Raw genomic sequence first — 13,608 nt, forward strand, 5'->3', positions numbered from 1 at the left:
TGTGTCTGAAATCAAGATGGCTCTGGAAAGTCAATAATATACATTGAATTATGTTCGTTTCGTTGCTTTCTTTTACTATGCACCATGAATTACTAAAGGTGCATTGCTTGGTTCTCATTCTCTCCAGTATTCCAATTTATCTTCTCTTCTTTTCTTTTTATCTTTTTTCTTGGTGCAAAATGCAAATCATCCTATCTAACAAGCTGCCCAAGATATATATAATGCATAAAATACTATTCCGGTTTGGGGCACAAACAAAAGTAGAAGAGACAGGAAACCAATAGGCCCAATACCACTGACTACGTGCAGTACGGTGATGTTGAGTGTTTGCTAGATGTGTAGCTCTATTAGACTAGTCCCATGTGCTTACACAGTAGCCACATTTAAAGAATTGAATACGGAATTGCATTTTGATGGGAATTACATACTGATCTTGGACTCTTGGTAAAATGTAGGTGGGTACTGGGTAGTTGATGCTGAACCAAATAAGGTAGAAATAAAATGTCCTTCTTTGGCTGTCTTTCTGTATATGGTACTTACTATGTCAGGCTGCTGCAATGGTTATCACGTTTTAAACGGTGCACCAAGAAAACAAACTTCGAAATGAGGGCAGGGTGCAAAGAAAGGAGTCTTTGATGTCGATTACCACACAAAATAATTACTCACTAAATTGGAAGAGTCAGTACAAGCAAAGTAAATAAAATGTTGTTGCCTATCAACATACCAAAACCAGCTAAAGAGACCCGCATCACATGGAAGTCCATCTTGTAGACAATAGCAACATGACTTTACACTTTACAGAGGTGAGTAACGCAATTACATAGGGATATGACGAAACTAATTTACCAACTCTGAAACAAACATAAACTTTCCATTTCTTTACAAAATTGATCACAAACACTAGTCTTCTTGAATTTCCTTGAATGTAAAGGCTCATACATAGGCCAGTCTGTTCATGTTTCCTTTCAGTCTTTGTATAAGCTCTTCATCTCAAGCCACAAACAAAGTAATGTATCCCACGAATCTTCATCCGAACTGCATTCTTCTTCTGAGCCTTTTGCTAAAGCCAATACAGTCTTCAACCACTGTTCATGAAGCGTCGAAAAGGAAGCCCTTTGCTCACTCGACTTGAAGTTTTCTGCAACAGATGCTTTCATCACTTGACCAGCTCTTGATGCAGCTCTGACTAGTTTTTCTGGTATCCCTGCCATTAGAGCCACTTGTAATCCATAACTTTCTGGACATGCTCCAGAAGTGAGACGATAAAGGAAAACTAACTCCTGATCGCCTTTAAACAAGCTTTTGCTGGTACTGGGTTTAAAGGAGCAGGCCATGTGTTGGAGTGATACATGAGGATGGGAAGAAAATTCCTTGGTGAGAGAATGGTAGTGAGTTGCAAAGAGTAATCGACAGTGGACCTTTTCAACAAGGTGGCGAAACACCTACCAATAAAATGTTAAAATAAGGTTTCATCAGAATGGTGACCAATAAATAAACTCATTAAAATGTCACTATTAGCATCTATATGAAGTGAAATAAGAAGACAGGATCTACAAAAGAAACAAAATGTATAAGGTAAGAAGACTTGATACTCACAGCATATGCTATAGCATATCCATCGAAGGTGCTTGTTCCCCGACCGAGTTCATCGAGAATAACAAGGGAATCATCAGTGGCATTTCGAAGAACAGAAGCTGTCTCCATACACTCAATAAAAAAGGTACCTACAAGATAAAGATTTCCATAGCCAAAAATAAATAAGACAATGCAACAGATAAAAAGTAGAGCTACAACCAATTTAGAATTTTTTTTTTGAATAATAGCTTAGAAGAACTCACTCTCGCCAGTCATGATTCGATCAGTTGCACCAAGCCGTGTGAAGATAGTATCCACAGGTGATAACATGCATGTCTCACCAGGCACAAAGCAGCCTAGCTGCAGTGGAAAGGAGAAAGGATTACAAAAAGACAAGAGAAGAATAAATCAGAACACTCAACTTAAGAAGTTAATTATCCATCATCAATGTCAGAAATGATTTACTTAAATATCCCAGTTTCTTTTTGTATAATGTGTTCATCCGACTTGGAAAGTATCCACCCTATGCTTTTTAGTTCTTTAAGAGCATGGCATATGAACTTAACTTCAAGCCGGGTGTGGGTTTAAACAGAAGTGGGGGACTACTACAAATTCATAAGAAAAAAAGGGTTTCATCAGGATCCCGAAACTAACCTGGGCTACGATCACTGCTAAACATGTAGATCGGAGCAGGGTTGATTTTCCACCCATGTTTGGACCTGTCAACAGCAACGTACGAGGGCAAGATCTGTCTGCGTCCTCCCCTAGATGCAAGTCATTTGGAATTACTTCACCCACTGTTTCTCCGAAAGCATATGGATGCCAGAGCCCTTTGATTGAAAGTGTAGGTCCTCTCTCTTGGCATGAGACCATGGGCCCAGAAGTGACGGGCAGCAGAACAGGTCTGCACATAGACCCACATGAAGAGTTTGCAGTCGCTGCGAAAGATCTTAGCACATCAATGCAGCTGAGAGCATCAATTACTTGAGACCATAAAATAGCTTTTTCAACAAATAATTCAATTAGAACAGCGAGAGTCTCAGCATCGCAGTCTGAAACATGATGATCCTGTGACAGGCATAGTGCACAAAAGTTACTTATTTAACCAACCCAAAACGAATTTCAAGAGATGCATAAAAGGTTTATCTGGGACTTCTAAAGGCTCCAATAACGAGGACAAACAGAAGATAATTCTGATTTACTGCATAAGAATTTGAAAGACAGAATTAGAATAGTTCTCAATCTGCGTATGGTTTCCAGTGTGGATACAAGGAGAATAAATATACAAAAGATATAGTAATTCTTTTGTGACCGAAGAACATAGTTAAAAACTTCGAGAAATAAACAGCGCCAACTTCATAGAGTTCAAGATGCGTGAATTAAAGACCCATTTCTTATGTTGCTTGATAATGCACAACTGCCTACAAGGAGCTCCCAATCTAAGAGAAAGAGGAATCCTTGATACAAGTAATCAAAGCAATCTGATATTTTATCCATGAATTAGAAGCTGACAAGGTGCCGTGTCTCTCATAAGCATACCTGGAATTTGGGAAAGTCGCTGTCAACTGCTGCTTCAAATTGGGTAAGGTGTTCGTCAAGCCCATTGCTACCGCATAACGGCGGTACAACCAGATAATTTAACAATGCTGAAATATCACGTTCTTTTTGCTGTAGGATCATTAAAAGGTCCAGTCCAACCCGCAGCCCTTTCACAAGTGAGCCAAATGCTTTGATCTGTATCATGCAAAAAGATTGCACATTTCATCACTATAATAGTACGAGATCACAACTTCGCAGTTCAGTGTACAAAGAACATTCAAGATCAAGTCAATTGGAAAAACACATAACTGGTTTAGGTGAAGAAAGGATAACATACTCGTTGTTTTAGTAATTTGGTTCCAAGTAAGGGTAGAAGAAGAGAAGCCGATGACCGAACAATAGCCTTCACGCGGCCAAGTAATCTCTCTAGGTCAGGAAGCTTGCGCAAACATTGAGTGACAACAAGTGTTATATCTGAATGTTTCATTAGTTCCTCAACTACATTAAGTCTGTTATTGATCTCCCCCGCGTCCTTTAATGGATGACAAATCCAGCTCCGTAGAAGTCGTTTACCAGATGATGTCACACAGTTATCAAGATATTTATATAGAGTACCTGAAAATCAACCAACGCCTTTACTGAATTAATATCAGTGTAGTATTTACTTTTCTGAAATTAACTTAATTCATCCATGAATAATTATCTGGTCTAAAGCGGACATGCTACAACTTGCCTGTGGAGCCCCCATCGACATTATTAGTGAAAATCTCAAGGTTTACCAGGGTCTGCCCATCCATCCTGAGGCAACCCTTGTAGACTTGGTACGGTAAAACTTCTCCATTGGACAAAACATCATGAAGCTGTTTCGCATCCAAAAGGTCAGTCACCAAAAGGAACAAAATACCGGAGCATGGAAAGAAAAGCATATGAATAAACTTACCATTAACCTGGATAAGTGGCAAACAAGTCCCCCAAGCGCAGAGATGGTTATATCACGGTGAATAACACCATCAAGTGCAGAACCCCAGGAATTAAGAGACCCTCTAAAGTACCCCTTGAAATGTATCATCTGCCTGACCTTGGAAGCATCAGTAAAATCTGAGTCTGATGGTGAAGGAGTCAGTTGCAACTTAGCAGAACCTGCAATTCAATAAAAAAATTACGAGTAGGTAATCAGGTCACACAATATCAAAAGACGAAAGGAAAACATTCCACTTAATCCTTCAATGGCAATAATAATGCGGAGCAGAAGCAGAAGCAGATTCATCGTGATCAAAGCTAGTGTCTGGTGCTGATAGAATTCTTTACTCGATAGTAAGTAAGATAAACTCCCACTATGCTCTGGTAAGTAAGTCCCAAGACTCCCGACGCTCATTATCCACTAGAAAAGTTAATGGTAAACTGAATTTTACCACATTACTTATCTGTGTTACAACGACACGGACACAATGTTGGTGTCTTGTATCCAAAAACTAAAATATGTCGACACAGCACACGCAATATAAATATCACTGCATTTGGTAGTTTAGCGTGTATATATATATATATATGTAAGGCAGTGAATTTACAAGATACATGCGTATAATATGCATGATAATCCAAAAGGCATTACATAAACTTTACTAGACAGAAGATGTCGGGATAAGAAGGGAGAAAGTCTAGAGCAAGATCAGTGGGCAGATTTGGAACTAATATTTTGTTGCTAAAGTTAAAACTTCTCATAGAATCTAGTAAAATATCTAAGTTTCCTAGTATAATCCCTAATAATTTAGTCAAAGTTTTCTAACTGAGTTGTATCTTGAAGTATCAGGGGTATTAATACGCGTGTCCATGTAAATACATATTGACACGGCTGACTTTTTTTTAGGCGTGTCCTTGTAACACAGCTTCTTATCCTTAACAATCTCTATCCATTTTGGTAATACACAACTTTCTAAACAAAAAAACTACTTCCTGTTCCATTTCAAAGCAATAAAAAGAGAGCACAACTCGAAGTACGCATGTAGCATTCTTTAACAATACGTCAACTATGATGAGTATTGAGCAGAATGAAAAATCCATGTACCTAGGACCTGTTAAATTATTGCATTTAACTACAAAGGGCCCATTTCGGCAGAAATTGTGCTCATGCTATGGTATTTGCTGAGAGAATTAGACTTGTTTGCTAGCGGCTAGACGAGACAATGAGAATCTACAAGTAAGTCTGCAGCTAGTGCTCCAGATATCACATTGTTAACTAGGTCCTGGGAATAGCGACCTTGAAGGCTTCAAAATATAAAGTATGTGTTTATGATAAACAGCAAGGTAACCTACATTTCAGCTACAAAATATCTGGATCAGAAGCACTTGATTTATTACCTGCGGATGAATACTTATTGAGCGCTTTTTGAGCTTCTTTAGACATCCCTGAAACAATTGCACAACATGGATCCAGAGTTCAAGGTCACTTCCAGATACAGCTCAAAAACATTGACAATTACCAAAAACACCTCTACCCTGAAACCTACCAGTGCTTTGATATATAACCTCCTTAGGTGCCACCTGGAGAAGAGAATCAGATGCAGAACGGCTTACTTAAAAGTAACAGAAGAAAGTCGATTGCTTTGTTTAAAGGAATTAATAAGGAAGATCTGAAAGAGAGAGAGGCGTCATAACAGCTTACTTGCATCAACAAAGCCCCCAAAGCTGCACAGGAAGCATCGTCTGTTATGGAACCAACCCAAAACTTTAACGAGGCACAGTCAACAAAAGCGAATCCGTATACAATCAAACCATTTTCAGTGTCGCATTGCTCCTGCAGCGTAAGAATGCATAGAAATAACATATTAGCAGTGAATATTGTCATAGTGCACCTTAGTAGGCACAGATACCAAGAAGATTTTTGGCTTATGTACCCAGTAGAAATGAGTCTCATGAAATAGCATGATGGAAAATTAATTCAGAGTTCCGAATATGCGGAACAATCATCTAACTGAATATGCAGAAACATAAAACGCACACACGATAGAAGTTTAACAATAAGTAGCAGTTCAGTTTTACTTGTCTATCAACTCTCTTGAGATATGGTGTACACTGCTTATTTTGTGATGTGAATCGCAACATTTATTTTTTCTTTTATTTTGTGATATTCTTTTTCTTTTATTTTGTGATATCTGTGATGTGAACGAGGTGTCTCTTATCTGGTAGAGCTAAACTAACTACTACTACAAAGATGTTTCAGTTGGATTCTTCTGGAACCTGAAGAACCTCTTACTCTTATTTACCACAAGAGTCGATACATCAACTGGCTTATTCTGATTTCTGAGATCTGAAAATGAGGCTTGATTGGTTAAGTAGTGGTTGCATTGCATACGAGTTTTTCCTATCAGTTAACTTGCATGCTATAGATAATTATTTGCTATAAGACTTTCTTCGGGTAGTACCCAGCACACTGACAAATTACTAAAATGACTTTAACCCCTCACATTGATTGAAAGTGCTATATATGAAGCTATTTTCATCACTTGACAATAGTTTTTATGTGAGCTATCATTCCTTAAGTAATTGATCCTTATATTGAATTTGCATGTGCAAGTTCTTAAATCCAGATTAGAAGAACTTAAGAAAGCAACTGAACAGATAACTGAAGCAAGCAACTGATACAGATTTAAGCTTTAAAAAAATTGGTTATGAACAAGACAGATATGATAATCAATATCAATGCAAGAAAAAAAAAACTAATTCCTGGTGCAAACCTCTTTTAACGCAAGTAAATAGACAGCATCGGGCCCAATGTTACCATCTATTGTAGTTGCTGGTGTGACAACTTGAACTAGTTTCCTTTGAATAATCTGAAACCCAACGATAAAGTCAGACCAAGCACCATTAGTATGCAAGTAGAGAAGCACAACACAAGTAAAGAAAAAAACAACAGACGTAACAACCGCTACAGAGTCGACATAAAATAACCTAACAATAAAAAAAGAATGTCGCAGAACTGCCAACTGATTTCTTACTAGATCATCAATCAATATCAAAAAAATTAGCCTTCCATTTCTCATGACTTCATAGCATACTTACCGCAGTTCTTCCTCTAGTTTTGGCTTGCTCTGATGTCTCTGTCTTTTCTACTCGTCCAACCTTGAACCTTAAGAAAAAAAAGATGCCATTTAACCACAATAAGTATAGGAGAAAAAATCAAGATACAGGGCTCTGAAGCCATCACCACCACATAGAAGTACCAGCGCCACCAGCTAATACAGTATCTAGCAAAGTTGTTTGAGCATACATAATTATATAAGATGAGATCAGTCTGGATATGGATTTTATATGCTGCCATGTTGCTGTTGGAAATACTAAACCGACCACAAAAGCAAGGGTGCTTCAAGGGCCGAGGGAGGCTCAGACACAGGTGGTAGCCTAAGTCATTTCAAAGGTATAGAAGCATTATGTTACAAGATATAACACATCTACACCTAGTTAAACTCAAATAACAGCAGGAATATTCCCCCTCTTACCCACGACCAATCAGCGTACGAACAGCCTTATCAATTCCAGCCTCAGATATACCAACCTATAAAACCAGAAAGAGCTGCTATAAGATCCAGGTACTTTTAAATCTTAGATACGACATATAAATCAGTGCAGAACTAATCAAAATAACATTTATCTATCCAGAAGAATCACATGCTCAACAGCCTCAACTTTACATTACCTGTCTGCATTTCCCGACACCACTAAATGTAAGCTTCCAGTCAAGCTCCTTATGGGCAATTTCGGCGTCTAATTCATATAGCTCATAAAACTGACCCTATTTGTTTTGCCAAATAAAATCAATAGAGTTAAAAACTATTTTAAACTGAAAACTCTAATTTAAATCATACAGTACATCTACTGGTAATATTCATTATATATCTTTAACAAGTTAGTATATGATAAGCAAAAAAGGGAAGCAGCAGACATACACAAACACGTCTGTTAAGCGTATTAGCCAATTGCAACAACAGTTGGATGCAATAAATGAATGGTAGCAAGAGCAGACAAAAAACAAAAAAAGAAATCATCGCTCTATTCTGATTCCCTTTTCAATTATATGAAGCACATACGACTTAGATCAGTATTATCATCCACTAGAGGACTACCCATTTCCTTCAATTTCTCCATCGAAGATTTAATCCCCGTGATCTAAAGTTATTTAGCATACGACATACATATGCAATGCTTAGAATTATTTATAATGCACAATCTACATATTGAAGTTACCCAGAGGAAAAAGAGTGCAGGTTGTATTAGATTAAAGACATCTAAAGTTTCTAAAGCAAGCCTTATGGTCATAAACTAATAAAGATGCGCATAACTTAACATTTTCGCAACAGCAATAAACCAGCAATATGCTAAGTTGGAATACTGACCACTTTATAGAAGAGCAGAACATCCATATATTGACACTTAACACTCCAATACTGTTTTTGTGATGCAGACATCTTTTTCATATCATCAGGTGGTATATAAAGTGTCCTCTTGTCATACAGAGGGTCCCTAGGTCGTCTCCCACTGGCATCTCTAATCGAAGAAGAATTAAGCCATTCAAACTTACTCATATTAGCTTCAAATGTTTTTGTTGTGGATTTCTTGCTTTCATTAGCTCGTTCTTCCTCAAGGAACTTCACTCTCTTACTTTTCAAATCCGGAAATGGAGAAACATTCTTATCATTAAGCCATTCAAAATTACTCTTATTAGCTTCAAATGTTTTTGTCGGGGATTTCCTGCTCTCAATAACTGGTTCTTCTTCAAATAAATTAACTCCTTTAGATCTTAAATCCGAAAAGTCCGATACATTCTTATCATTAAGCCATTCAAACTTATTCATTGTGGATTTCTTGCTCTCATTAACTGGTTCTTCTTCAATTAACTTCACTCTTTTACTTTTCATATTCGCGAAGTCCGAAACATTCTTATCATCATCAGCATTGAAACCCATAAAATCTTGTTGAACTCTTTTGAAACGAGGAACAAGAGGTCGTGTATTAGCTGGTGTTTCCAGGCCAAAAAAATCATCCAAAATTCCACAATCTGAAAGATCCCCTAAACCAAAATTATTATCACTGAGCTTGGCTTCAATACTAGTTGTTTGTGAGTTTTTCACAGGTGTTTGTTGTTTAAATAATCCATCATCATTTTTGCTAATTTTCGATGAACTATTAAATAAACCACAATCACCTTGGTTCCTGCAAAATACACAAAATTAGTGAGACATGTAGATTTCTCCTATTAAAACCCTAAAATCCGTAGCTCAAATCGATTACCAACAAAAACCCTAAAATTCACTAGATCCGCAAGTAAAATGAAAAAAAAAAAAAAAAAAAAAAAAAAAAAAAAAAAAAAATCTGTAAATCATACCTTTGATTCGGTTTTTCATGACCTTCCCTTGAAAATTTGTGCAATATACTTGAAAACAAAGAAGATCCAGCAGCACCGGCGGCATCAGGATGATTAGCTTTAAAGTTTGAAGGGAGAATCTTACGAGGCAACTTCTCTGGTGGAGTATCAGTTCCTACCACTACAAAATCATCTTCTAGATTATTTTTCCCCATACCAAATTGTTCAAATCTCGTTTGATTTTGCTTTTGAGACTGACAAGGAAAATTGTTAGCATTAGAAGGAATCGTAGATTTCTGGTCTTCTTGTTTCTTTTGCATGTATGAAAGAATTGATTTCTGTCGATTCATTTTGAAACCCTAAGAGAGAGAGAGAGATGAGAGAGGGAGGGAGAGATTATTTTGAGAACAGAAAATGAGATTTTTTGAGGTTTAAGGGGTTTTTAACTTTCGCGCCATTTTATTTATTCTTTTCGTTGGAATTCGAGTTTTTGGATGAAATGACTGTAACATCCCTTGCGCATTAATGTCTGTTCAGTTTGGGATGACCGACACCTTAGCTTATCAGCTGAAAATCGGAAGCGCCAACATGTAGCCAGGCCCAGGCCCAGGCCCACTGATTTGGGGTCAATGGATTGAAGAACATGGTCGAACCGCGACGGCTGCAACGGCGTGATTGTGTTCTGCAGGTGGAAATTTAGTTTTACAAAGATCTATTAAGAGATAAATAGTGGTACTCACATACACAAATAATGGTCCAGTAACCACAAAAATGATCTGAAAGAGATCACAAGGATGATTAAGAGAAATATAACACGACAGACGCCCGGCGTAACGTGATTCGGCACTAACAACTGCGTCTACGGGAGAGGTTTTGCCTCCAGATTAAAATTACATAATACCCTTTGTCAATGCATACAAGCGGAATATTCAACTCTAGAGCCTGTTTTCCACCGGCAGTCATACCACACTGTTCAACATGTTTTCTTGCTAAAATCCAGCTGAAGGTAAAGTTGTGATGCAATATCTCAAGTAGCATCCAGTCAAAGAAACTACAGTTTTGCTTTCCCCCTCATAAGATTCACTCGCATCAACTAGTTTCCTAGTAGATTTACATTGGGAATCAGGATAACTGATGAGGAAGATACACTGAGTCAAGTTAAGAGAGATGACGCCATCCACGTGTAGAAGGGTGTAGTAATGCCGACCAATATCACCTGCATCAATGTAATCGAATATTAGTTGACTGAGAAGAAATGGCACGTGAAGAGAACATAAAATTTTCAATGCACTCACTGCCAAATTAAAAGAAAGTTAATATGAAGCTAAAAACAAGATTCTACATAGTACGGAACCTACGGATATACCAGCAGACTCTAAATTCATTCTTACCAGCACACCAAAATTGAACTCCCTGCTTAACTAACAAGACTAAAATATCAGAACAACATGGTGCAGCAAAAGTATCATTCTTCAAACAAATATCTGATTAGAAGAACTGCTTCCACCTTTGAGGCACCGAAATACTAATTCAGCTGCTGGTATTTATAGGTCAGGCTTGGGTTGTTATTTACAGCACAATAAAGAGGACAACCACGGGCTTTACAGAAATACACCATACAGAGAAAGCTGCACCATTCCAGAGAATTAGAACACGGCTACTAACCTTGTTCTTATCAACAGAATCGTGTTTCATCAGAAATAAGTTGTTTAGTGGCTTCACAAGCAAGAACAGCCTACCGAAGAGTAGACATCGTCATAAGTAAAATATGCATCACACCGAAACATATACGAAAACTCCTGACGGTGAGTGAGAAGCAAGGATAAACAAATAGCATATTGAAGAGTAGACACTGGGAAGTCTAAATAGTGCTAAAGAGAATTTTCACATGAAATATGCTACTGAACTACATCTTGACCCAAAGAAAAGTACCTATACTGCATGAACAATACACTTTATGTTAATATCCTCTAACGAGAGGACACATTAAACACAGTACGAGTTTGGGTTCATCTAGAAAAGGCAGAATATCCTCATCCAAAGAAACCTTTGAGTTAACTAAAGAGATCCAGTTTCAAACATTGGATCCCTATATATATACAAGTTCTTGGAAAATGTTCTGGATAAGTGATTTTTTTGGAAAGTAAGAGATTCAAACTTACTTTTCTCACTTAATGACAATAGTAAATTCTGATTCCTTTAGAGGTTTTAGCATTAATGCAAAAAAGCAGCTGACATCAACAATAAACATAAACGTCTAAGTTTCTTGAGTATATTCAGGATTAACAAACATGTACAGAATAAGGAGTAAGGACTGTTACACATGTATAATAGTAGAAGTGGATCATCAAATGAAATTCAAGCATAGTTGCATTCGCACAGTTTCACATTTCACATGATGAGGCAGTAGAGGCAATTGGTGGCATATACGCTAATTAGGAAGTGCAAAAAGAGCTCACCTTATGAAAGTAGGTTCCTTGTACCGACCACATTGCATCAAGGGTTTCTCCAGGATGGTGGTGGAAGTACTGATGGCCTTGGTTGTAGCACAAAGGCCAGGGACATGAATTTAGCATTAAATGGACGATTATTATGAAGCAAAAAAGGATGAAAGAGCTCTTCCCATCTTCTTGAGAAAACGCTGTACACCCAAACATAATTTTCACAGCCAAACACAACAACATTTCGGTCGACTGGATCGAAACCTAAAACCTGGATTGGTTTATAAGGTTTGATATCTAGATTTGCTAACATATCTTCAAGTAAGACGTTGTCATACAACCTATGCCAGTCCTCCTCGATCACCCAAACACACAAAAAGACCTTCGAACCCATAGACTTCCTCACCGCCCTAAGACAGGCATAACAGATCAGCCCTTCCAGCACTCCAATATAAGGTTGTGAATGATTATAAAGGTATGACTCCTCATAAGGCAAGTTAATCAATCTACATTGATTTCCAGATGTTTCACCATTGTTTAGATTGTAAGCTACAATTGATTTTTGGTCTATCCAATGTAGTACACCATTATGGAGAACAACATTTTTTTGAAAGAAATTCATCCAACTAACATTTCGAGGACATGAAAGTTCATAGACATTCCATTCACCTGAATCCGAAGTGAATATTTCAACTTCAAAATTGCGCCTAGTTTCAAATTTCGGTATACGAACGACCTTATAACTAGTAGAGATGAGTGATGATGAACTCCCATCACACTCGAAACCAGCCATTACATATTCACTAACTTTTGGTGGTGGAGGTAGTGAAACCCATTTTTTGGTAAGTGGATTACAGACATAATAAATCATCTGATTAAATAAGCTAGTTGTGAAGAGAACCAAACCATAGCTAGAACCTAACAGATATAAACAGGTTTTCGTCCCAGTATCTGGAGATTTTGGAGCTGGCTCTATGAACCTAAAAGAAAACCCATTGAGATTATTCGTCATGAATTTGGAATGCGAAACAGGATATGCAATTGAAAACCTTCTTCGAAATGGTTCATTTCGGAATGTATAGTTTTCTGGTAAATCAGCAGCATGATATAGTGTCCATGGAAGAAATGTGTTAATCTTGTTGAGTTTACTCCATTTGTGTACAAAATTTGGGTTTGAAAGAATGGAAAACCATGTCTTAGAAACACACTTGAATGCAAAGATTGAATTAACTGGAAGATGAAGAAAAATTTCATACCAAATATCCACCGTCAAATCCTTATTTTGAGCAATGCTTTGATCCGATAATTCTTGGCATGAAATGACTGAAGTAGAAGTAGAACCCATCAACATAATTTTCTTCATTGTAAAATCTAGGGCATTTGCTTTTCTGAGAAGACAGTCCTAGAATTTGAAGTTAGTGGAACCAAGCCTAGGAGTGCATCTATGTGCACCCCCTAGATAACCGGGGTGTACATTCCCCCTCCGTATTCGTGGATACAAAACACGGGTGTCGTAAATTTCAAAGAAATTATTTAACTTTTAAAAGGGCTTTAAAATTGATTTACAGAATTAAGCACGAGTTCCGAAGTTATTTCTTCTCTCTATCATCAAGTCTTTAAAAACTGATTTACAGAATTAAGCACAAGGTTTGCAAAACCTAGAGTTTTCTTCTTTCTCTCGGAAGAACTACCGTT

The 13,608-nt window shown here is 37.4% G+C and overlaps 2 protein-coding genes across 2 annotated transcripts; both read right to left on the reverse strand.

Annotated features, from left to right (window-relative positions):
• Positions 1-645: 645 nt before the first annotated feature.
• On the reverse strand, positions 646-9,868 carry LOC113303707 (DNA mismatch repair protein MSH7-like). Its single transcript, XM_026552770.1, has 17 exons — positions 9,494-9,868; positions 8,505-9,321; positions 7,808-7,903; positions 7,611-7,666; positions 7,174-7,240; positions 6,849-6,944; positions 5,777-5,908; positions 5,622-5,655; positions 5,473-5,520; positions 4,055-4,254; positions 3,848-3,974; positions 3,452-3,729; positions 3,115-3,309; positions 2,230-2,643; positions 1,839-1,935; positions 1,597-1,724; positions 646-1,442 (listed from the first exon to the last, which is right to left on the reverse strand). Exons 1-17 carry the CDS (start codon positions 9,820-9,822, stop codon positions 966-968), a joined length of 3,591 nt encoding a protein of 1,196 aa, XP_026408555.1. The 5' UTR covers positions 9,823-9,868; the 3' UTR covers positions 646-965.
• Positions 9,869-10,467: 599 nt separating this feature from the next.
• Positions 10,468-13,375, reverse strand: LOC113306535 (putative F-box protein At3g23950). The gene is made up of 2 exons (XM_026555463.1): positions 11,932-13,375; positions 10,468-10,688 (listed from the first exon to the last, which is right to left on the reverse strand). Exon 1 carries the CDS (start codon positions 13,274-13,276, stop codon positions 11,969-11,971), a length of 1,308 nt encoding a protein of 435 aa, XP_026411248.1. The 5' UTR covers positions 13,277-13,375; the 3' UTR covers positions 10,468-10,688; positions 11,932-11,968.
• Between the last annotated feature and the right edge of the window lie 233 nt (positions 13,376-13,608).

Source organism: Papaver somniferum, chromosome 8 (genome assembly GCF_003573695.1).
Source record: "Papaver somniferum cultivar HN1 chromosome 8, ASM357369v1, whole genome shotgun sequence".
In the NCBI taxonomy this organism is placed as follows: domain Eukaryota; kingdom Viridiplantae; phylum Streptophyta; class Magnoliopsida; order Ranunculales; family Papaveraceae; genus Papaver; species Papaver somniferum.

What these genes read in the sequence shown, in the direction of transcription:
- LOC113306535 (XM_026555463.1), bottom strand. Translation starts at nt 13,276, where the DNA reads ATGAAGAAAATTATGTTGATGGGTTCTACTTCTACTTCAGTCATTTCA.
- LOC113303707 (XM_026552770.1), bottom strand. Translation starts at nt 9,822, where the DNA reads ATGAATCGACAGAAATCAATTCTTTCATACATGCAAAAGAAACAAGAA. An exon ending in GCCACTTATCCAGGTTAATG is followed by an intron (nt 3,975 to 4,054) that starts GTAAGTTTATTC and finishes GATGCGAAACAG; the next exon opens with CTTCATGATGTTTTGTCCAA. An exon ending in TGTCGATGGGGGCTCCACAG is followed by an intron (nt 3,730 to 3,847) that starts GCAAGTTGTAGC and finishes GTTGATTTTCAG; the next exon opens with GTACTCTATATAAATATCTT.